Raw genomic sequence first — 23,953 nt, 5'->3', positions numbered from 1 at the left:
AAGACAAAAGACTCTCACACAAGGCAACTACTTCAATAAGCAAATTTAAGTGTTAAAGGCACCTCCCAATTAAACAAATAATCTCAGCAATTTACCCACAATTAGACACAAGTTATAATAAATTAGACACTATTGGACCCAAAATCATAACAATTGTCTCCAATTGGACAGTCAATCACTTAAGATTAAGAAATTGGAGGCAAACTACCATAACCAGTACCATTGGTGGACTCACAGGGAAGAATTAAATCAAACGGCCAACCCAAAGCACTTATAAATTCAATAACACCAAGCAAAGCAGAAATTAAAAAAAAAATTCAAAATGGTAACCAATTTGCCAAGAAACCCCAAATCAACCCCAAAATTGCAGTTGAAGCCCCAAACAACTCACAAGTGAAAAATCCAGCACCTCCTGCGATTATTCAGCAAGAAACCCAGGAAAAAGAAACAAACTTCAGCATTTTAAGATCTAGAAAATTGCTAATCGGGGAGGGGGGATTCAATACCTCCACCTGTCGAAAATTGACAAGTGGCGTGAGGTGATCTGGAATTGAAGTCGCACGTGAGGGAAGCGACGGTGCACCGGCGAGGTGGAGAGGAGCGACTGGAGTTGGTGGTAAGCTGAGGTCGAGCTTGCGATAGTGAGCTGGGCAGGAGGTATTGGCGCGGCCAAGGAAAGTTCGCGCGCGGTGGTGGTGTTTGCCGCTGAACTCTGCGACCTTAGATGAGTTGCGGACAGCTGCTGTGGCTGTTGGTGGAGACTGAAGGAAAAGCTGCACGCTGGGTAGCGCACGGAGAAAGAGCTGACGCAGTGGAGAGGGAGATCGAGATGGAGAGAGAGAGCTGAGCTGGAGAGTGGAGCTAGTTGCGTTGCAAGTAGTGACGGCGGCAGTTGGTGGTGTTTGGAGAGAGAGAGTGAGAGAGCAAATGGAGGTGGTGGCGGCTGGCATTGCTTGGGCTGCAGGAGGTCGACGCGAGCTGGTGGAGATGAGGCACTGGCGGCTGCATGCAGAGGTGGACGCTGGGTTGTGGTGGGCTTCAGGCGGAAGTCGGCGGCAGCTATGGACAGGGAGGAGGAGCTGCGCACAGCTCTGGGTTGCGCGCGGCTGGCGGAGCTTACAATGAAGAAGAAGAAGCGAGCAGCGGGGAAGAAGAAGAAAGAAAGAAAGGAAAGAAAGAAAAGAAAGAAAGAAAAGAAAAAGAAGAAAGGAGAAAACGAAAAAAAAAAAAGAATGAAAGAGACCGAAGAAACATGAAACAAACTTCTGGAGAAAACTTTACACCCAAAATCCAACAAACCAATCAACTATCTATTCTACCTACGGAGCTTCCCTGGAGAGAAAAACTAAAACTCACTAGCCTCCTGTCTTCTGCCATCGTCCGATATATATAAGGCAAGCCTTTTTTCTTCATAGCTTTTTTTTCATAGTCTTTTCTCCTTGAGCCCACTACTCTACGTAGGGAGCAATTGGAAAAGCTACAATCATCAAAGCCAACATCTTGGCTAATGAGTACATCTCCCACCATAAGGACAGACTTTCTATGTGGTCCCCGTTAGATAATGAAAGAAAACATCATTCCAATTAATTCCAGCACAATCATCAATTCCTCTGCAATTATCAAAACGGAGGAGTCCACTATAATCATCAATTCCAGCACAAATACACCCGTGGAACCTAGCTTGTATGTTCTTTAGAAACTTCCCACTTGTGGAGTATTTGTTGTAAGAAAATCTCTCTTTTCTGCTCCACTTCCTGAAATTGAGTCCAGATGCCAAATATAAGTATATGTTGACAATTAAAATAATATTTGGCATGGAAACAGGGAAAAATTAATAATAAAATTACTAACAATTAACACCCTATCACCCTAACAAATTCTTTTTCCCGCACGAATGAAAACATATTTATGTTCTATACAATTATACATAGAAGGAAAAAATATATATTTTTTTTATATGTGGTTCTTAATCAAAAGTTGTGTTGCAAGGAAAAATTCATTATAAAGGAACGAGATTAAATTCATTATCTATTACCATTACCAATATAATTGCCCGTGAATTGAAACAGATAGTGAGCAACGGGAAATACAAGAGTATTTTGCACAGAGCAGTGGTGAATAACAAAATGAAAAGAATTTCCATAGCCATGGTTAATGGTCCATCATTCGACGCATGTGTTGCCCCGGCCTCTCCCCTGCTGACCGGCGGTCATGGTAATCAAATTCCAGGTTTGTACGCTCCAATGAAGTACAGGGAGTATCTGGAGATGCAACAAGGCAATAAACTTGATGGGAAATCCTGCTTGGATCGAGTCAAGGTCTCAATCTGTACTCCTCAGTGAGACTAGCTACTAGCTAGTTCATCCCTCGTCTTTACAAATTTTTCTGTGTGCTGTTGGATCGTGTGATGATTTATAAAGAAAATGTACAATGATTTAAACAAAGCCCAAAGAAAGACCCGACCGAATAATAATTAGTACTATGGCTTAGTCTCTGGGGTGGCTCAAGGGAGAGGGAATGGTTCTTGAGAGTTTTTCTTGGCTTGAATTCTAACAGTGAAAAGAAAAATGGTGCAAAGTGGAACTGATCCCGGCCGGCTCAATTGATGAGTACTGACTCATATTTGGTTACATGCATGCAAGAATTATTTTGAAAGGAAAATTAAATTAAATAAACGTTGTTGCTGGTATATAAATTACTCTATATTTTCACCCATAAAAAACAAACTTTGTATATATGCCGTGGGAATCTCGGCAGACTCGCTCTTTTGAGTTTTTGGCACCGAGAGGTGTGGGAATCTTGGGCAATCTGCACGGTGACAACGCGTTTTGGATATAGTGAGTGTGGTATATATAGAAATGATGAAAAGTTGAAACCCTCTTCGGTCCAATGATTCTACTCAGCACCTTATAATAATACTACTACTCTTTCACTCTGCTTTCTTACTTCTTCGTCCGGAAGCATTTGGGCTGCTGCTTCAATTATTATTCTCCCAAGCAACTCAGGTTTTCTATGCTTCAATTTCAGTCCTGCTCTCTTTTTTTCTTACTCGGGTCACTCTCAGTTACTTTAATTCTTAATGTTTCTTGCTAATGTCATGCCTTCCAGTCCAGTTCGTTATTTTGGTAATTTTTAGGAGTGTGTGTGTGTGTGTGTGTGTATATCAGGGTTGCAGCTGGTTTTCTGGGCTTAAATTGATTAATTAGCCTCAGCTGACTTTAATTACAGGGTGATCGGACTGAACATCTGTCGGATGATTCAGATTGTCTATTTGTTAGAGGTTGAAAGGTTAACGCCTTGATGATTTAAGCCATCCCCAATTTGGCAAGTGATAATTAATAAACCAGTTCGATTAATTCGTTAAGGCCCACTCTAGCATGGTTCGAAGTCTCGGCCGAGTCGTCACTGTCTCGGCCCTTACCGATACGATACTGTGACGAAACGATACCAAAATACTTGACTCGCCGAGAAATCGGCCGAGACGTCACCGCGACGGATTGACTCGGCCGAGTCACTCCGAGTTATCCCGAGTCAAGATGAGAAATCAGCCGAGTTATACCGTGACGGATTGACTTGGCCATTTCTTTTGCTATTTTTTATTATTTTTGTTTAGCATATTTTTTTATATTATTAATAATTTTTAGAATATTAAATACTTTAAAATTTGCGTCTCGCCGAGACCGCGACCGATATGCCGAAACCGATGTGGAACGTTCCGGGCCCCGACCGTGACCGCGACCGCGACCACGACTTTGAACCATGCACTCTAGTGGGTTTTTAATTTCGGTTTACATGATGCATGCATATCAGGTCATCACCATTTTTTATTTTTAGCAGATTTGGTTTTGATGTTTTTGTGGGGAATCAAGTTTAAGAATTCTATCATTCTATGCACAATTGTAATTTGTATGGCAAACATGCCCGAGGCATCTTTGCTGTGTCTTCCGTGTGTGAATCAGCGGTTTGCTGTCTCGCCGGGGGCCTGCTATCTAGTTGGATATGATAAATTTTTTGCCTTGCAGATGGGCTCTTGTTGTTCTGTGGCATTGTTCCATGAGTCTGACTTCAAACTTGTTCCTTTTGAACTTTTCTTTTGTGCCCTTTTTTAGCTTGTTGAGTTAATTCAAAACTTGGATTTTCCCATCCACAATAACCTTTTCAATTTCATTAACTGTTGCCAAGTTTAAGTTTCCCGGATCAACACCAAAGAGATGTCTGTGTACCTGTGTCAATCAATCTTTTCCACTTTGAAATTACTATAAATGTTGGATCTTTATAGCATGACAGGTCTTGAGTGTTGTCTTCGTAGTATAAGTTCCTGATTGCAACTCATTCATCCTACGGTGGTAGTGTACATTGCATTTCCCGGTTTACCTTTTCAGAAAAAAGTTATCCTGGTTTAGTTTCTCCAGTTTCCTTAGTCAGTGGATTAACCATGTCATACGCCATTTACAACTCATACTTGTAACCAGTTGCAGCTCTAGAAATAGAAAGAGAGATTTCAATCTTTAGAGATGGAGACTGATGTTCCAAGCAGTCATGTACCAGAAGAAAAGCACAAACTAAACAAAACAATGAAGAGAACACTCATAATATTGAACTGCATAATGTTGGGGCTCGGCAACTGTGGTGGTCCTTTGATTCAGCGTCTCTACTTTCTTAAAGGAGGCAAGAGAATTTGGTTCTCATGCTGGTTACTAACTGCTGGTTGGCCATTTCTTTTGTTTCCACTCCTGATTTCTTATGCTTATCGTAGAAGCAAAGAAGGTCCTGCAACAAAAGTTTGGTCTGTCAAGCCTAGATTGTTCCTTTGTTGTGCCTTTATTGGCCTTTTAACAGGGGTGGATGATTATTTGGCTGCTTATGGCGTTTCGCGCCTTCCTGTCAGTACCTCTGCTCTTATAATTGCCACTCAATTGGCATTTACTGCCGCATTTGCCTTCCTCCTGGTTAAGCAAAAGTTTACACCTTTTATCATCAATTCAATATTTTTATTGTCTCTTGGTGCTGTAGTGCTTGGATTTCATTCTAGCACCGATCGTCCTGCTCATGATTCCAACGTGCAATACTACATTGGTTTCTTTATGACACTTGGAGCATCTGCGTTATACGGATTTGTTTTGCCGCTGATGGAGCTAACTTGCAAGAAAGCTAAGCAAGTCATCACTTATTCTCTGGTCATGGAGATGCAGTTGGTCATATCCTTCTTTGCAACTGCATTCTGCACTGTAGGAATGCTTATCAACCATGACTTCGCGGGCTCTCTCTCTCTCTTTAGCTCTACATGTTTATCTGTACATAATGCATTAATTTATCTACATAGATCAAGGCGTATTTAGCATCAAAGCATTGTGCTTTTGTGGTTGAATTAACTGGAAATATGAATTTTCTGGTTGATGTTGCAGGCAATTACAAGAGAGGCAAGAGAATTTGAGCTTGGACAATCAAGATACTATGCAACGCTGGTATCAAACGCATTTTTGTGGCAATTCTTCCTCTTGGGGGCCATTGGAGTCACTTTTCTTGTCTCAGCATTGCTCTCTGGTATCGTAATTGCTACTCTGCTGCCGGTGACAGAGTCCTTAGCGGTATTGTTCTTCCATGAAAGATTCCCAGTTGAAAAAGGAATTTCTCTTGCTTTGTCTCTTTGGGGTTTCCTCTCTTACTTCTACGGCGAACTCCAAGAGATCAAGAAAAAGAAGAAGGAAGTAGAATTAGGGTCCGTTTGTACTTGAATCATTGGCGTTATTAGTGGCATACCATACATGTTTTAGTTGGTGTTTGTGAATAGGAAGCCTGTGGCTTCTACTCCAGGAAGGGCTGCTTTGAAGGTTATCTGCTTGAATTGGGACATTGTAGCTGTCTTTTGTGCTTACAATGAAAAATGAAGAAATTCAAGCTTCTGTACAATCACACAAATATTTGTTTTTTATCTAAGTTTTTTATTACGGCACAAGTTGCCCGCTGCCCAGTAGATGAAACCAACTTACAAATGGTCATGCATTCATTAAGTGCAACCTCTAACTTCAGTCCTTGTTTTGACTTTCCGCACCCTGAATTTGAATTAAATAGTAAAATTGGTCTACGATAGAAGGAAAATCACTCCCCAAGAGGATATTGCAAAATCTAACTAACCAAAAATTAAAGGATAAAAAAATTAACTGGGATAGTCACATCTATGCAAATTCTCCAACAAGAATCTAATACTCTACATACTTCAGTATCTTTTTTTTTTTCACGTTAAAGTCATTATGCCTATTTGCATATATCTAAATTACGAAGTTCTTGCTTCGAATCAGATCCAAATTGTAGTTTCATCTTTCTCGTTAAAGTACTTTTTAATGTTAATTTTTTTTAATTGAACTAATTTTATTATCAAAACCTTAACTTTAGGGGAAGTTTGTGTAATTTTACAAACTTCAGGAAAAGTTGGTGAAATTGTCAGGGAGGTATATGAAATTATCCCTAATAATTATGAGTACACAAAAGAAGTCACGGAGGAAATAGGGTCATTCCTTGAGATTGCGCATTAAATTTCAGGCTCTGAACGGTGTAATACGTCAATATTCTTTGTTCAAGCGAACTTCTCAAACAAGTCAGGATGGCCGAGTGGTCTAAGGCGCCAGACTCAAGTTCTGGTCCTCGTGAGAGGGCGTGGGTTCAAATCCCACTTCTGACAGACTGTTGTTTTGCTTCTTCTATTCTCTCAATTTTTCTATTCTATTATTTTAGTCCAACAAGGGCTCAACCCAACCAACAAAAATGATGATTTGATTTTTTTTTTTAAAATTAGAATTGTTTTCTGTTGAGTTCATTTCATGGGCAACTGTTAGTGTAAGCAAGCAGTGAAGCGAGCTGCCATGGCCGCCCGCTCCATCTTCCTCACTATGGCTCGGTAACAACTAACAATTTCCATCTCCGTCTGTATTTCAGTTTCCTTTCATCCTTTTTCCATCCCTTTTGCTGAAAAAATTAGCCCATAAAAAATTTCTTGTCTGCAGTAAACTAAGGCGGAGGACGACTGCGATGCGATATTTCTCTACTCCTTCTCCTTCTACAAGCGAAGTTGAAGTTGTAGCATGTGATCAAGCAGATGAGGAGAAGGGTTCTGATTCTTATTCAGAAACTACGACGAATGATGATTTGAAGAGTAGAATAACGAGGCTTAGGCTCCCCAAAAGAAGCGCCACCAATGTCCTCCATAGATGGGTTAGTGAGGGCAACAGGATTACCATCTCCGACCTCCGTCAAATCTCCAAAGACCTTCGTAAATCTCAGCGCTATAAGCACGCCCTCGAGGTTCCATCCCCCCTTTTTCTTCTTCTTTTTTTAATAGCCTGCCTAAAGTTTCCCCTTTTCTTTTCTTTTCTTTTTTAAAAAAAAAAACTGCATTTTTTGTTTAGTCGTGTAAAGAGAGAACTTTGGGTTTGATTTTCTATTTTCTTGGTTTGATTGATGTCCATTTGTTGAATGGGAAAAGGGTGGTTAGTAATTCTGGGGAATTTGATATGAATTTGAAGGCGGCGTTGGCATCATATAGGTAGAAACCAACTGGAGCACTTGAATTCCATCTGTAAAGTTGAAGCCATTGGCATTATATTCATTTAATAGATCGATCAATCGATGAACCAGATGTATAACCATTAGGGTGGGATTGAACGTAGAAGTTGAGATGTTTCTTAGGATTTATTTAACTGGATTGCTCGTGCCTTCTCTAGCTGGTCTCAATTCACTTTTACCTTTTACATTGAAGTTCAGAGCCAGTGAATAGTACAGAATGTTAAGCAGGTAGCTCAAGTTGGCAGGCATGCAGTATTGTAATGTCAAAGAGGTAATTTACCATTTAACCTATAAAAAATACAGGATAAGGACCTCATCAAGGCTTTTTTTCCCCCTGATATTGAAAAGCAACTTAAGGCCCTAAAGAAATCATTTATGACGGAATAATGTGCCATTCAGAAGTTCCACCTAATGGGTAATTTGCCTGACTTTTTTGTTCCTGGATGATCAATAGGAGATGACTGATTTTAGGGCAGTGGTTCATTATTATCACAAGGTCCTATTTTTGCCTTCTTGTTTAGCATATCTGCCTGATGTGTATTCTTCATTTTGAGAACTCTGAAAATAGGAAAGCTATACTGTTTTATCAGATCCATACATTAGACTGTTATTACATGTGAACTCGCGTATTAGGTCATATGATTTATACTACTCTGAGTAGTCGCTCTGTGGTTCTTGCTTTAAACTGACTGCAAGACCACACACAGGCTGAAGTTCATTAAAATATCGTTCTTCAAATCCTTTTACCCTTAAAGTAACCATAATTGCAAAAACATGTTATCTTAGTTGGTTGTAGCCTCAGTTGTTCATTTTGAATTGTGATTATTGAGGTATTAGGACTAAGATGATTTCATCTTCTTTGCACATTCTCTCACTCTTGGATGCTTTTCATGAATTATCTCTCGTAATATATATGTCTCTTGGCATCAGAGAAGGCTTTAGGTACATTGTTTGGCATCCAACCACATAGACATGGAGAAGAAAATTCTTAGCTCATCTTCATAGGCGTTGTCCATCATTCTTATTTTTTTCCTCTATGTAAATGCTCACGTGCATCTGAAAATAATGTTGCAGATATCTGAATGGATGGTTGCACATGACGAGTTTGAACTATCTGACTCTGACTATGCTGTCTGCATTGACTTGATGACCAAAGTCTTTGGCGTCGATGCTGCTGAGCGTTACTTTGAAGGTCTTCCTCCCTCTGCAAAAACTTGTGAGACATATACTGCTCTTCTTCACTCTTATGCCGCATCAAAACTCACAGAGAAGGCTGAGGACCTTTTTGACAGGATAAAGGAATCAAACCTTTCTCTGAGTGCACTCACTTACAATGAGTTGATGACACTATACATGTCAGTTGGGCAACTGGAGAAGATTCCCTTTATTGCAGAAGAAATGAAGCGACAGAAGGTTGCACCGGACGTATTTACTTATAATCTGTTAGTAAGTTCATCTGCTGCAGGCCTCAACATTGATGAGGCGAGACACATTCTTGATGAAATGAGGATTCAATCTGGTTTTAGTGAAAGTTGGTTGAGGTATGTGAACCTTGTAAAGGTTTACATTAGCTCAGGTCACCTTGTGAACTGTGATTTCAACTCTCTAGTCGAAAGCGAGAAGGGTATCACACAGAGAGAATGGATAACTTATGACTTCCTAATTATCCTGTATGGAGGCTTAGGAAACAAAGATAAACTTGATCAGATTTGGAAGTCTTTGATATTGACGAAGCAAAAAATGATTGGTCGAAACTATGCGTGCATAATTTCATCCTATTTGATTCTTGGGCACTTGAAAGAGGTGAGAGATATCATTGATCAGTGGAAGCAATCGACAACTACAGATTTTGATAGCACCATCTGCAACAGAATTCTTGGGGGTTTTGTGGAAGTTGGGTTGACTGAGAGAGCTGCTACTCTGCATATGCTTCTGACAGAAAAGGGGTGTGACAATTTGATGGAATTATAGTAGACTTCAGCGGCCTTCTACGTTTTTGTGTCATTTGGCAATTAGTTTAGGAGCTAGATGCGGTGCCAAGTAATAAATGTACACGCCGAATTTCTGGACGGATCTTTACCACTAATCTGACGTTTTTGTGCTATTTGACGTTTTTGTACTCTGCAAGTTCGAGGAGTGAGGCACTGGAAAAGCATTGACGCATCTGTCTGGGTTAAACCCATTGTCTGGCAAGTATTCTTCTACTTTTTGAAGCGAACAATTTGAACAACTGTTACCAACCTGCCACATGTAGCACTTATGTAATCACATCAATGAACGTGTACGTCACTCACTCGTTCATTCATCTTTACCGGCAAAGAGACGGCATAAAAGTGGACAACGGTCCTAGCTTTTCCAAAATAGACAAGGAAACTCACTACAAATACAGTTGTCGAAGGGGGATTAATCTGCATCAACTTGCATCAAGTACGAATCCTAGCAATCCTTATGGACAGTAATCATGTATTCAGGAACTATAGGTTACATTTTGTATTCAGTAATCATGTATTTAAAGTATACACAAAGATGTTATGTTCACTTTTGAATCGCGGGGAGCAGTACTTATCAATCAATTTTATATACACTACGTATATAAAATTTAAATTTATATTAGTTGTTATGTATTGAATGATGATAGTATACTGGCAGTGTATATAAAATTAATCCGTTACTTATTACTTTACGAAAATTAGTCCAAGATCTCAATTATCATTGATGAAACATCTTTAAATTACAATTTACAATATCATATTGAAAATAACGATTGCCACCCAATTTTATGATAAGAAACAATAAAAGGTTCGTTGAACTTACTCAATCGGTCTCTTTCGAAAGGATTTCTCCAATGTGCATTCGTTGGATGCTTGTCAAAAAATCTAAATTACAATTAACTGTCCATGTAAATGAACTCTTTTCTAATCAAATGGCAAATGATTATAATCTGTGTTCCACATTTTAAAATACTTAAATTTGTGCAAGAATTTATCATTTATAACATCAAAATTATTGTTTGGATTGAGATTTCTCTCCAAAATTTTTTTATATTTTCTATAAACACATTTTTTATTTTATATGTATAAAATTATTACAGTACATTTTTCTATAAAAACTTCACAAGATAACAATCCAAACAAACTCATCAAATTTTGTTTTTATTCTTGATAACTTATTCTTGATTAAATTTCACGAGTAAATAAATTTTTTTTTTTTTTAAAAAAAAAGGCAGCAGCCCAATCTGAGCATGGGGGGATCGGACCGGCCGAGTGACCAGTAGTAAGAAATGACTTTGTCAAGAAGGTAGTTGACCGAAATGACTAACAAACTGGATTGGACCCACGTAGTTGATCAAAGCCGTCAACCAGTGGTGGCATGGCAGAATCATGAGCCTCAAAATCAGCAGATTCCCGCGAATTATATAACGGCAATTGGCGGAAAAAATCGTCACGTGTGGCTGTCTCTCTCTGTATTTTGTACACGCAGCAACACAAGTATGCAGTACAGTTTACTGGGTCCTTCCTTTTTCCTCACCAAATAGCAGAGAGTGAAAGAGGAAAAAGGGGGCTCCTTTTTTTGATTACTCCTCACCAATATTTCTTCTCTATGAAGGTAAAACAGAGATCTACTTCTACGACTACACACTACAGCTATATATACTGGTGTTACAGTCATGATTGGATCATTCTTCAGTCATTGTATCCTACTTAAGTCTCTCCAGGCTCTACTCTATTGAGCTTGCTAATTTTCGTTCTTTTACTCTGAAATATCTGTGGATTAAACTTTCTGGGGCTTTTGTGGTTTTGTTTGTTGCAGATTTTTAGTGTGAAAAGAAGCAGCATATCCATGTCTGTGGTCCATGAATTATTTGGGCAGATGGTTAGGAAGAAAAAAGACAAACGGCTTATTACGTTTACTGGTTAGATTTTTTTTTTTTTGAATTTTGTTGTGGACTAATTTTCTTGGGGTTTGGATTGGGTTTTGATTGATACACTTTTGGTGAAAATTGCAGATTTTGATATAAAAATCTCGACTTTCAGTCTTGGGCTAATGTTCGATTGATAAAATATTTATCTGATTGCTGCCGGGATCCTGTCTATTATGGGGAGTAACGTTGCCTTTAGAGTAATTGACTTATTTCTTATTTAATTTTTGGGTTTTTACTAAGATTTTTGAGGTATTGTGGTGAAATGAATGGTTGTACAAGGGGTAGCTGTTTATGGTTCCAGGGAGCCTTGTAAGTTTGGCTTTTCTGGTTGCAACATGGAGTATTTGGGAAAGAAGAGAAAAGGGGCGGAGGTTTTAGTTGTTAGGAAAAAAGAACTGTCACTGACTTCGCTAGAGATATCTCTCTCTCATTTGTCATTGAAAGATTACTCAAGGAGGAAGAGGAAGTGCAAGGAATTTATAGAGAAAGGTGATGTTGGTGCCGGATTGAATGTAGTTCCTGGAGTGGTCACTGCTCCTCCTTGTGGTGGTAGTGCTTGTCTGGACCCTCCAGCTAGGGGACTCAAAAGGAAAATTGGGTGCATTGATTCGGCCACTCAGTTGGGGAGGAAGAAGAAGATTGATCAGGAATATGAATTAGGGAAAGTTATAGGACATGGGAAGTTTGGATATGTGATGATTTGTACGAGCAAAGTGAGTGGGGAGCAGTTTGCTTGCAAGACTTTGAAGAAGGGGGAGGAGACTGTGCATCGTGAGGTAGAAATTATGCAGCATCTTTCTGGGCATCCAGGTGTTGTGACGTTAAAGGCTGTTTACGAGGATGCTGAGTCATTTCATCTGGTTATGGAGCTTTGCTCAGGAGGAAGGTTGCTTGATCAGATGACCAATGAAGGGCGGTACTCTGAACAGCGAGCTGCTATTTTAATTAAGGAATTGATTCTGGTCATCAGATATTGCCATGAGATGGGTGTTGTTCACCGAGACATAAAGCCTGAGAACATCCTGCTTACAAGCTCTGGACAGATGAAGCTTGCAGATTTTGGATTGGCTGTGAGAATTGTGGATGGTGATTACAATTTCCTCATTTGCACTTATAGTTGCTTAAGTTGTTGTAGACATGGTTTTCCTCTTTATTTTTTGTTTGTGCTGTGATTTTTTGTGGACAAGTAGATTATAGTTGGTGCCTATTCTATATCATATGTTAGTCCTCATCTAGATTAATCGTGGAATGTTTACAGTATTTGCTCTTTCTTCTTCTAGTTCTACCACTTTCATATTAGGTTTGGGGATTATTAATAAAAAACACAGAATGTGGTACTTTAAATGGAAGAGTTCTGGATGGATAAACAACATGGATTTTCGTAACTTGGATCTGGAAAAGGCGGAAAAATAAGATTCCTGCAATGCTTAAATATTGTGGGGTGACAATTTAGCTAATCTATGTTGCAGATATCTATTTGCCAAAAGAGCACGTTTGACTTTGCTGTAGACTATACCTGCTTGAAGACATAATCTGGTCAATGCAATCCAGTTCTTAAACATGGGTAATTTTCTTCTAGTCTAGCTCTATTTAGAGCAGTAGACAGGTTCCTTATGACCTCCCAATAAGTGGTTTATTCAATCAGACTTTAAGTAGGCCATTTATATCATTTTTCCATCCATCTATGTCTCTTCATATATGTTGATTTTTACTTTACATGAGAATTTGATTCACTGCAGTGCTAGTCTCTTGCATTCAACTTCTAAAATATTCTTGGTTTGATGAGGGCCCTTATTTGTAATAGGTCAGAGCTTGACTGGTGTAGTTGGAAGCCCTGCTTATGTTGCCCCAGAAATTCTGGTGGGTGACTACTCGGAAAAGGTAGATATTTGGAGTGCTGGCATCCTCCTTCATGCACTGTTGGTTGGTTTTTTGCCATTTCAAGGTGATTCTTTGGAAAACGTTTTTGAGGCTATCAAGAAGGACAACCTTGACTTTATTGGTGGAGTCTGGGAATGTGTGTCTCCATCTGCTCGTGATCTCCTTAGCTGCATGTTGACAAGGGATGTTTCAAATAGATTTACTGCAGCAGAAGTACTGAGTGAGTAATATAAATGACCAAAAAAACCTTGAGATTTTATAATGAGACGAGCAAATCTGATATCTGGGGAAAAAGAGTGATAATGTAAACCTTTTGGAATACAGAAATAAGTCATTTGGTTTAAGAAGTTGTTTTCTATGCGTATGTCTAAGGGCATCTAGAATCATGTGAACATGGTAAAGAGTTACTTTTTGATGAAACTATCTTTATTGTTCCGAAATTTCTGGTTTTTGATTGATCAATTTACAACTCTGCTGCTTGCGGCCACATAGCCATAGTTAATACAGGGACATGTGGATTCATATAAGCATTGAAATGAATTAATCTTAATGAAACTTCCTTCTTGTCTTAGTGTATTATTGTCTAGCCTTTTTCTGAATTAATGTGAAATTTTCATGTAGGGAATTTGCAGTCTATCATACTATATCAAGTTTCTGGTAGTGTTTTTGTAACAGAAATACACAGAGAGCTTTCTAAACTCATGAACTTAATGTTCGCTACCTAAAATGCATTCTTGGACAAAGCATAAGAAATTAATGGTGCTGTAGCTGTTTAAATTTCTGATCTGTCTCCATGAAGTTTGTTTAACAAACAACTGTCTTGTTTCTCTTCAGATATTTGTTAACATGCGTTTTTTTTAATACATTTTTTTAAAAAATTTTTGAAGGTCATCCATGGATTTTGTTCTACACTGAATCCACAATGAAGACTCATAAGATCTTGCCAAGTAGGAAAAAACAGGTTAATATGACTTCAAGACAGTTGACTGCTAATACTGGAGTAGAGTCGGAGAGAAACAGATCAACAATTTTAAACTCACTCTATGATGACTCTAGACCTACTTTTTCCTCCTATACTTCAGAAAAGATGCTTGAAGGTGAAGATTCTGCTTTGGTTGATATTCTTGCTGTGGCAATCTCCCATGTAAGGATATCAGAGCCAAAGAGAAGCAGGCTTTGGAACCCTGTTAGGCCAATGCAGGCGGAATGTTCCTCTAACATGAAGGCTGGCAGCCTCTGTACTGCATTTTGATTGAATTGCTACCTGCTAATACCTCAGAAATCACTTCCAATGTAAATATGACTTGGATGGAAGACAAACATCAGGAACCGTACCAGACAGCAGTTTAACAAAGAGCGTGATGAGCTTGAGCATGTTGACTTTTTATACTTAGGGATGTCCTGATTGTTAAGCAAAGTTTTTGTTTCCCCTTTTCCGAGGAATTATAAGGCTATCCGGTGTGCCTTGTTCACTTTATTTCTAACTTGACCTAGTAAATCTTGCAAGCGGGTCTGTAGATATCATGTAAATACAGATTTGCTGCTTCTTGGTTGCTTGTTATGCTTGTCATGCAGATAATAGCTGTCTACTTGACATTATGCTGAAGTAGGAATCAAGAAGAACATTTATTGCTCAGCGTGAAAGTTGGAAGGGCTGTAACCATATAAGGATAACAATTTGTTGTTTTTGGCTGAAAGTGTCTTTGAATGTCGATGACTAGGGTTGATAACTGTTTGCTGCAGGTCTCATCCTGAAAGAAAGTTGTCATTCATTGTGACTGTAATTAAAATGAATGAATTGAGGCATGACGCTTTGGATGACAATGAATTGCCATCTTTACCATTACCAGCTCACCGCCTCAGGGTATGTTTTAAGGAGAAATCCCAGGGCATTCTGAATTATGCATGAGCCAGAATCTATCTGTGAAACAAATGAACCAAACTACCAGTTTCCACTGAAACGAATCCCAGACCATGGTAATGGGGTTAATTTCATATAAATCATCTCCTACCGGAGGGTTTCATAACATTTGAATCTCGGGGGTTCCTTCAAAAAAAAAGAAAAAAAAAATCTCGGGGGTTGAATGGTGATCTTGGATAAGTTCTGCTGCAGATCCCATGCACAAGAAGTCAAAAAAAAAAAAAACCGCATGGTGAAGATAGGGAGGAGTACACCATTTGCCCTCATGTAGAAGAAGAGTAGAGTTCAAGTTCTGGGCATTGAATCTCCGTTAACTTCTTCTGCATACGATTATAAGACCTCCTCCTATTGCATTGCATGATATCAACGGTAAATACTACACCATCCATGATCCGTGTGTATGTATGTGCTTTGAAAGTTTTTTTAAGTTTAGCGTTGGGTGTTTTTGCATGTTTCCGTGTCAGCAGTAGCAATATAACATTCGTCGTTCGCGACCTACTTTGTAATCACACGGGATCCTCAGTGCCATAGAGGATCCCAACTGATCGGAAATTCAGGATTGATCACGAAATTAGCAATTGGGATCCTCTATATCACTATTCGGTGTCAAATCCAGTGCCAATTCACTTATCACGTGATGGTAAAAAAAATTTAAATAAATAGCACATGACAAATTAAATAAACAGAACACTTGGCATAAATATAGAAGTAGCATTGAATTGTCACTGGAAAAGTGGCAGTAAGGATCCCGTGTGGATAAGCAAGGCTTTAATCCTCCTCTACTACTACTATTTTGAATTTTTCATTTTATTCTAGTGCATAAGATAGGGATAATTTTAGAAGCCTCCCCTGAAAATTTTAACAATTACAATCACCTCCTCTGAGGTTTGAAAACTTACAAAATCCTTCTCTATAAATAGGGATGGCAACGGGGCGGGGTTGGGGTTGGGGACCCCTCCCCCATCCCTCGGCCCGCTGCCTACAAACTCCCCAAGCCCCCGCCCCATCCCCCGTCCCCCGCTCCCCCCGCCTCGTCCCCGTCCCGCCCCGCTTCCCTCGCGGGTGCTCTCGCGGGGCTAATAAAAATTTGTTATATAATTTTATTATGGTTAAATTTTAGCAAATAATCAAGTATTAAAATATCAACACATCATCAAATTATTATTTATTGTAATTTTACAATTGAAACTTATAAAAACAATCAAACAAAATTATTTGAATACAATCCAACATGATGAAATAAATATAACTAATGTAGTCAAGTTTTCACTCTTGGCACAAATACAATCATTAATTCATTATTGTGCTTGTGCTTTTTTTAAGAAAAAAATGTTATTGTATTAAGTGTAATTAGGGATTTAGTATAAATGTATTAGTAAATTTAGTATAACCAATTAATAATTTGTATTAGTACACATATATAATTATTAGTATAATTAATAATATCAATTATATTATATATACTAATAAATATCATATAATACATATAACTAATAATATCATTATCATAAGTTTGTAACTAATTAAATTATATATTATATATATAATTATATACATATATATATTTTATATATTTATTTTTTTAAAGCGGGTGGCGGGGCGGGGGATGGGACGGGGGTACACTCCCCCGCCCCCCGCCCCGTTTCAAAGCGGGGGGTAAAAAATTCCTCCCGCCCCAACCCCCTCCCCATTAGCCCCCCGCGGGGCGGGTGCCTGCGGTTACCCGCCCTCATTGCCATCCCTATCTATAAAGCATGTATTGGTAACGATTGATGATATACGCAAAAAAAAAAAAAAAATCTAACGAATATTCAATATTACTCCTCTCTAATATGTAAAACAAATTAAATGCTAAAAAGTCAACTATAATCATTATCTGTTAGGTGAAAATTTCAAGTTAATTTTTTTGTAATAAATTTAAGCCATGTTTTGAAAGCATTCTTTTTTTATACTTTGGACATTTTTTTTTGGTTAAGTAATTTTTTGCAGATACTTATTTTAATAGATGCCTCTCTAATTAGTTGGTCGACTTTTTGTAAATTGATTAATAAGTTTAGTCAAAAAAATTAGGAATGAAGTATGGCGTCTTAGATCATATGACATTAGAGTTTTAGGATAAAGAAGTATATATCAAAAAAGAATTTCCTTTTTTCTTTTTTAAACTCATTTTCACTTAAATTTTGTAAAAGTTTATGAGGGTTATCATAGTTTTTCATAGCATCAAGGGAGGTAAGTATAATTTTTCAAACTTTAGAAGCGGTACCCACAATTATCCAAAACATCAAGGCCAGTTTATGAAATTATCCCACTAAAGACTTATTTGAGGTCAAGTAGTTTATTGCAAAATACTTTTCCAATAGAGTTTTTAATAAAAGTACTGTTAACTATTGAAGTGCTTTTCAATATATTATTTGGAGACATAGTTCAATAAATAATTATTGTATTAGATAATGTGTAATTTGATTTTCAAAAGTGATTATCTCTTTATTTGGTTCATAATATAGGATAAAAGGATTAAATTTAATATTTTATTTTTAAATCACAAAAGCTACTCTAAAAGCATCAAATTTGAACTTTTGCTAAAAGTGCTTTTAACACTAAGAGCTCTATTTCTAATTTTATGGGATAATGTTGATCAAACACCTTAGAAATACTTTTAGCATATAAAATTATTTTTTTATCGAAGGCACCGTAACCCCAAATGGAGCTTAAGATATCTTTGACTGAAAAGTATAAACAAACTTCCTCGATTTGACAGCATATGCAGAAATATCTATATGCATTTGCACACGATCCCCTGCCCACTCTCGCTTTGTGCCAGTTTAAGCACCCTTTTTTCTTTCTTTTTTTTTGGCTTTGCTTCTATAATTTATTTTAGTGAGTTAATCATATAATCACAGTATAATACAATTAGTATATATGCTCTCAGGTGATGAACGACTTTAGAACCAAGCATTCTAGTAATGTGTTGAACTTATTTTCACTTCATTTGAAACCAAGAAACGCTAAACGCCGTGTTTTCAGTTGAAAGATGTTGATAAATAGAGCGGCAAATTCTTGTATTTCCGCAAAAGGGAGTGTCTACCAAAAGGTTGATTGAATTATGTTTTGCTTTCAACCTCAACTGTTAGAAAATTGGAGCGTTTTTTACACAAAGTTGTCTTCTTTTTCTTTTTTAAACAGGATGATTTCTTTTCGGATGACATATCGATTAAGCTACAGTTAGAAACAGAAAAAAGCCTATGTGATATTTATGCGCCTAATTCTTCGTTCAACAATTGATCATATCAAATTTCTCCAGAAATAATTTGACGCCACCTTATTGGCCAAAGATTCATTTGGGGAAGTAGGATGTGGATCTCAGAAAAATGTCAAACTCTTATTAAATTTACGATGTTTTTTTTACATATTTTCGTGGGTGGAAAAAAAAAAAAAAAGGCAAACACTGCAATACATTCTTTTACCAAAAAATTCCAGAAAATAGCAATACGAGCTCTTACAATAATTGCATCCTTCTCTCCAAAAGGAGGTTCTAAGAAAGAAGGGGCGAAGAACCCTAAGGAAATCTCTCCCTGCTTTTTGTTTTGTTGCTTTCTAGCTATATTAGTTTAGCTTACACTTTTTAAGCTTCATTTCCTATTTCATCATCTCAAACAATCCTTATTAGACTTTTCTTTCTTTCCACTTTCTTACTTCTCTCTCCGATCCCTTTTAGATTTTGGTAATAATCTCTGTCCATTTCTTCAAGACTGAAAGTTTTGCGTCATTTTGGCAACTTTAGAGAAACCATACGATTCCCCTTCTTAGGAGGACCATTCTCTACTCAAAAAGCTTCTGAACTTTAGTTCCCAACATCCTGCTGATCATCAGGACCGCATCAAACCTGCACCATATATCCTCAACATCTCAATCTGCTGCTTCAAATTAAATTCCACCTCTGCCAAATCTTATTAAGATTTAAGATCACCAACCCCATGGCTAAGGGAGTAACCTCAGAACCAGAAAGAATCGCCAGCTCCAACCTAAACAACAAACCTCGTTACTCAAAGCAACATACCCCAAGTAGTAGCAGTAAAATCTCACAATTTCTTCACTACTCACCAAAGCTCTCTATTTACCTCCTAGTCACCTTCACCTTCCTCCTCATTCTCTTCCAAATCCAATCCTTGCAGATCCCATCACTGCCCCCGACTACAAATTCCTGGACATTCATGCGCAGATGGCAAAATGTAATCAACAACACAAACTTATCAACTTTAGCCAAGCAATACTGCGCCCAAGATCTCGAATCCACGGCCTCGAAGCTTCGTGACGCGGTCACTTTCCTCCCGCTAAAGGACTTGCGTTACACGAGCTCGGCCCAGCAAGGCCACACGTGGTTCATGAGCTCCATGTACGATACACACGAGGAAGGTGAAGTCCAGTACCAACAATTCCCATCAGAGGCATCAAAAGGAAGACTTTTATGCCTCAAAGGTCGAGATACACATGAGGGTGCATGGAATTCCTATGCGCTTGCATGGCCTGATACTCTACCCCACAATGCCACCCTCCTGAAAGGGGTCACCTTCGTCTCGTACAACCACTACAACTACGACAACATTTGGCACGGCCTCTCGGCCATGGTGCCATTCGTAGCGTGGCATATCAAGAACGGTTGTGCAGCGCCGACGCGGTGGGTTTTGTACCACTGGGGTGAGCTCAGGATGAAAATGGGGCCCTGGTTGAGGGCTTTAATGGAAGCTACGTTCGGCGAACCGCTTTATATTGAAGGGTTTACTCATGATCAGGAGGTAGGAGGGCCTGATGATCATGGTAATAATGATGACGATGATGATGAAAATCCATTTTGTTTTGAGGAAGCGGTGGTGATGAGACACAATGAAGGTGGGATGTCGAGGCAGAGGAGAATTGAGGTGTATGATCTGCTGAGGTGCAAGGCTAGGATTTACTGCAACGTGAGCATAGAGGGGAGGAATGCCGAGGTTGATGAAAAGGCGGGTGTACCGGTGATTGGAATGACTATGTTCATGAGGACTGGAGCTAGATCATTCAGGAATCCTTCTGCTGTTATTGCCATCTTTGAGAAGGAATGCAACAAGGTTGAGGCCTGCCGATTCAGGGTTGCTTATTCCAATAATCTCACATTCTGTGAGCAGGTCGGTCTATGTATGCATTCTTAGTTTAAATTTTGCGTTAAATTCTATTCTTTTGTTGCGAGCAAGGTGTTAGCGTCGTTCATTTTGCATTTTTATGTATCTAAGGCTACAATTTTGATCCCCATTCATTTTAACTTGGCAATCTGAAAAAGAAAATAAATGGTTCATCCTTGTCATTTTTCATGGAGCTGCATGCAATTTTTGGGAAGTTAATACTTGTTTGATGCTAGTAGTCTACGGAATAATGCGAACCTGCCGAATCCAACATAATGCTTACTATAGTGTAGTGGAGTAACGGTGGAAAATAATTAGGTGAAGGTGGGACTATGTGGGCATCTTGGTACGCGGTTCGACTTTCTTTCCTTGGCATGCGTTGGTTTTTCCAGTCATTATCCATATTTAAAAAGAAAAAAAAAAGGAATCTCTTTCAATGGAATATATTTGATTGCCTTGGCTGAAAGTAGTCCCAATTGGAATAAATGGATCACCTCTTGTTTACCAAAATTCAGCTGTCCACGTCCTTTTCTTGGTATAATTGCATGCGTAATTGACAATCAAAGTATTCATGTATACATGCATGGTCAACCCTGCTGTAAATTGCTGGTAATATCTTCATTTTCCAATGCAGAGTAATACTAAAGAACTCCCATTTGATTAGTTTTCAAGTTACTCCCCCTCACATGCGGTTGGCTACCCCATCCGAAAGCAAAGGAAATGTAGAAATAAGTGATCCCTTTACCAAATTATTAATTTTGGTAGACGAAGCCAGACTTCAATTTTGTAATTTCTCATGACATGATCAGTATTGATGATGATACTTGTAATTAAAGCCAATTTCTAAAATTTTTTTCCTTCTTTGTTCAGGTGAAACTGATGAGTTCAACAGACATTTTAATCTCTCCACATGGGGCACAATTAACGAACATGTTCTTGATGGATAGAAACAGCAGCGTCTTGGAATTCTTCCCCAAAGGATGGCTAAAACTTGCTGGAGTAGGGCAATACGTCTACCACTGGATTGCTAGCTGGTCAGGGATGAAGCACCAGGGCGCATGGCGAGACCCTGATGGCGAAAAATGTCCCTATCCCGAAGATGACAGGCGCTGCATGTCCATCTTTAAGAGTGGCCTAATCGGCCATAACCAGACCTACTTTTCCGAATGGGCTAGAAATGTTCTCGACGATGTCAAGATGAGGAAGATGGAGGAATTAGCCTGCCTCATGAATGAAGAAAAACAGCACCAACACCAAAACTGCTATTGTTAGTGGATGTGCCCTTTGCAATTATGAATTAACCAGCTGAACTCTTCTTTTAATTTAGCTTATGATCTCATGTACTGGTTTTAATTCAACAAATTTCCCGGCTTACCATCATAGGAGTGCTTGCTCCCTTTCCCCTTGTCCCGTAAACTTTTCAGGTACATTACTTTCTCATGAAATTCAATACTTTACATGACAAGAAACATAAGCTTCTAGATTGCACTATTTATATATTATAGTTGATCTCTCAAAAATTTTTGATTATAATATTATTGTTCCTTATCGTTACTTCTTAGTCATATTACAGGTTCGACTGTTGGAATTACTATTAATTAGACGACCTTCCGTTATCCTTTGGAGACTCAATAATATTTGTTTGGGGGAAAAAAATTTGGATTGCCCTTGAATTTTTACAGGGGCAACTTTTAGCCCCTCAACTATTCAATGAACACTTTTAGCCCTTGAATTTACAGAAGGGTCAATTGTTGACCCTTTTTGTCAATTTAGCTCTGGTTTTGCAACCTGCAAGGCCATCGCGTGAGACGCAATCCTCAAATTTGAAGGGTCTTTTTGTTCGCACAAAAATTAGAAATCGAACAAAAACCTCAAAGACCTGAATCTAGCCCTTATTCTTCACCTCATCGTTCTCATTTGAAGCAAGAAGGAAACGGATTTGCGATCGAACATGGCTAGGTGGACAAATTGGTAGTGGTGACAGTTCCGATTCAAAATGGCTAGGCAGACAATTTTTTTCTTTTTTTTTCTATCTTCTTCTTTTTCTGTCTGATGGAGAACGAAATATACAAAGGCGACATCGTGTAAGCCCATTTTTGTTTGAGTTCTTTCTATGAACATTTTTTTTTTTTTTGGTGTGGTTGCATCATGAGAGGCCTAACGACATGATCTATATCTAGAACAAGATGAGGCCCAGCTACTAACTCCAGGTTGTCTAAAGCTTATTTCAAGCGTACGCATGTGGAACTTGTTGCTATTAACTTGGTGCTCTGAGGTGCCCCAAGCACTGACAGAAACTGGAGTTCTCTGTTGCCCTACAGGGCCTACACCAGTACACCCTCTGCGAATCAAACAAAAAAGAAAAGACAAGAAAAACAATAATGCCCCAGCATATAATTAAAGTGGAAAAAGAGAAAAAGAATGCCCAATCCCATGCTTTGTGATTCTGTCTGTTTTTACGTTTTTTGACTCGTCCAAACTGAGAAGTAGGGCATGCAGAATTGAGAAACCAACCAGACATCTGTACATTGATCCGTTTAATGGCAAACATATATGTAGACCTTTATAGGTAGTGCTGTGAAGAAAAGCTATATGCTAATTGGGCCAACTAGACAAGAGGTCTTCTGTTGCTGCTACTGACTATATTGATGGATAATTTATAAGAATTCGTGTAAATTCATGATTTTGCAGGCTATATTCTAAGTCATACTAGTTACTGTGGAGTATTTCGAAGATATGTCCTAATTCATGGTGATTATTGTCCTAAATTGAGGTGTAAATGCTAATCGAGCCCAACTGGACAAAAGGTCTTTTGCTGCACCGGCATTGATGGACGATCTCTGTGTTTTTATAATTTCAGAGATATGTTCTAATCTGGTGTTTGTGACAGATGAACTTGTTTCTACGAACAGCATCATCCAATCTCGGCTCAATATCCTCACACTGTACAGTGCTTTCATCGTTATCATTTGGCATCCAATTGGGATGATGTTACTGTCCTAGATTATACCACCGTCTATGAAGTAGCGATTGAGACAGTTTTACATATATATATATATGTTTGTAACGTTTGTAGTACCATTGAAAAATCAAAATCAATGACGAAATGAACTAGCACTTACTAACAAACTAATGTCCAGTAGTAGCTACCAAGTCCTTGTGGAATTCCGCACGTAACATGGAGGTCCTCAGTGGGCATGGAAAAAAGGCAAAGAAACACTACCTATTATACACTCTAGTGTTGAGTTTTGTAAAACCACTTGACAAGAATTGAAACAAAAGTAACGAAAAGGGTTTACCCAAAAACACTCCACAGGTTGTTCTTCCCAATTACTAGAAGAATAGTAAAAGTAAACAAATCATTTGAAAAGTTTTGTATAAGCCTTTGCCATTCTCATCTCTGAGCCACAAAAATCTTTTCTTTGAATGTTTGGTAACTGTTTATTGATGGATGTCAAATCACAATTAGTAGTTGCTTTGTCGATCTCTCTTTCATTTAATTTAACTCGGTTTTGG

At 38.4% G+C, this 23,953-nt stretch overlaps 5 protein-coding genes and 1 non-coding gene across 9 annotated transcripts in view; all 6 read left to right on the top strand.

Moving 5' to 3' along the window:
- Positions 1-5,937, top strand: part of LOC113764201 (protein DMR6-LIKE OXYGENASE 2-like) — a 44,690-nt gene extending 38,753 nt beyond the window's left edge. For 2 of the 3 annotated variants that reach the window (XM_027308291.1, XM_027308292.1), the window contains exons 4-5: positions 2,070-2,318; positions 5,406-5,937. In XM_027308291.1, the coding sequence (XP_027164092.1) occupies positions 2,070-2,318; positions 5,406-5,735 (579 nt within the window). In that variant the 3' untranslated portion in view covers positions 5,736-5,937. The remainder of the gene's footprint in view (positions 1-2,069; positions 2,319-5,405) is intronic. The other variant, XM_027308293.1, reaches the window with a different exon arrangement.
- On the top strand, positions 4,197-5,399 carry LOC113764203 (purine permease 3-like). Its single transcript, XM_027308294.1, has one exon. The coding sequence runs from the start codon at positions 4,515-4,517 to the stop codon at positions 5,337-5,339; it is 825 nt and encodes a 274-aa protein (XP_027164095.1). The 5' UTR covers positions 4,197-4,514; the 3' UTR covers positions 5,340-5,399.
- Positions 5,938-6,595: 658 nt separating the features above from the next.
- On the top strand, positions 6,596-6,679 carry TRNAL-CAA. The gene has a single exon. It is a non-coding gene; the product is annotated as a tRNA-Leu (tRNA).
- A 131-nt stretch (positions 6,680-6,810) lies between these two features.
- Positions 6,811-10,098, top strand: LOC113761937 (pentatricopeptide repeat-containing protein At5g09450, mitochondrial). The gene is made up of 3 exons (XM_027305131.1): positions 6,811-6,895; positions 7,002-7,299; positions 8,635-10,098. Exons 1-3 carry the CDS (start codon positions 6,861-6,863, stop codon positions 9,529-9,531), a joined length of 1,230 nt encoding a protein of 409 aa, XP_027160932.1. The 5' UTR covers positions 6,811-6,860; the 3' UTR covers positions 9,532-10,098.
- A 959-nt stretch (positions 10,099-11,057) lies between these two features.
- Positions 11,058-15,093, top strand: LOC113761402 (serine/threonine-protein kinase PEPKR2-like). Of its 2 annotated transcripts, none has more exons than XM_027304370.1 (5): positions 11,058-11,166; positions 11,371-11,473; positions 11,567-12,568; positions 13,287-13,583; positions 14,251-15,093. In XM_027304370.1, exons 3-5 carry the CDS (start codon positions 11,749-11,751, stop codon positions 14,613-14,615), a joined length of 1,482 nt encoding a protein of 493 aa, XP_027160171.1. In that variant the 5' UTR covers positions 11,058-11,166; positions 11,371-11,473; positions 11,567-11,748; the 3' UTR covers positions 14,616-15,093. The 2 variants fall into 2 exon arrangements, with proteins under 2 accessions (XP_027160171.1, XP_027160172.1); XM_027304371.1 differs by lacking the exon at positions 11,058-11,166 and adding an exon at positions 11,198-11,252.
- A 4,402-nt stretch (positions 15,094-19,495) lies between these two features.
- Positions 19,496-21,801, top strand: LOC113759246. The gene is made up of 2 exons (XM_027301814.1): positions 19,496-20,443; positions 21,308-21,801. Exons 1-2 carry the CDS (start codon positions 19,496-19,498, stop codon positions 21,707-21,709), a joined length of 1,350 nt encoding a protein of 449 aa, XP_027157615.1. The 3' UTR covers positions 21,710-21,801.
- Positions 21,802-23,953: the final 2,152 nt, after the last annotated feature.

The sequence above is a fragment of the Coffea eugenioides genome, chromosome 2, assembly GCF_003713205.1.
Source record: "Coffea eugenioides isolate CCC68of chromosome 2, Ceug_1.0, whole genome shotgun sequence".
Taxonomy (NCBI): Eukaryota; Viridiplantae; Streptophyta; class Magnoliopsida; order Gentianales; family Rubiaceae; genus Coffea; species Coffea eugenioides.
The sequence above is the reverse complement of the archived record's forward strand: the minus strand, read 5'-3'. Positions and strand labels throughout refer to the sequence as shown.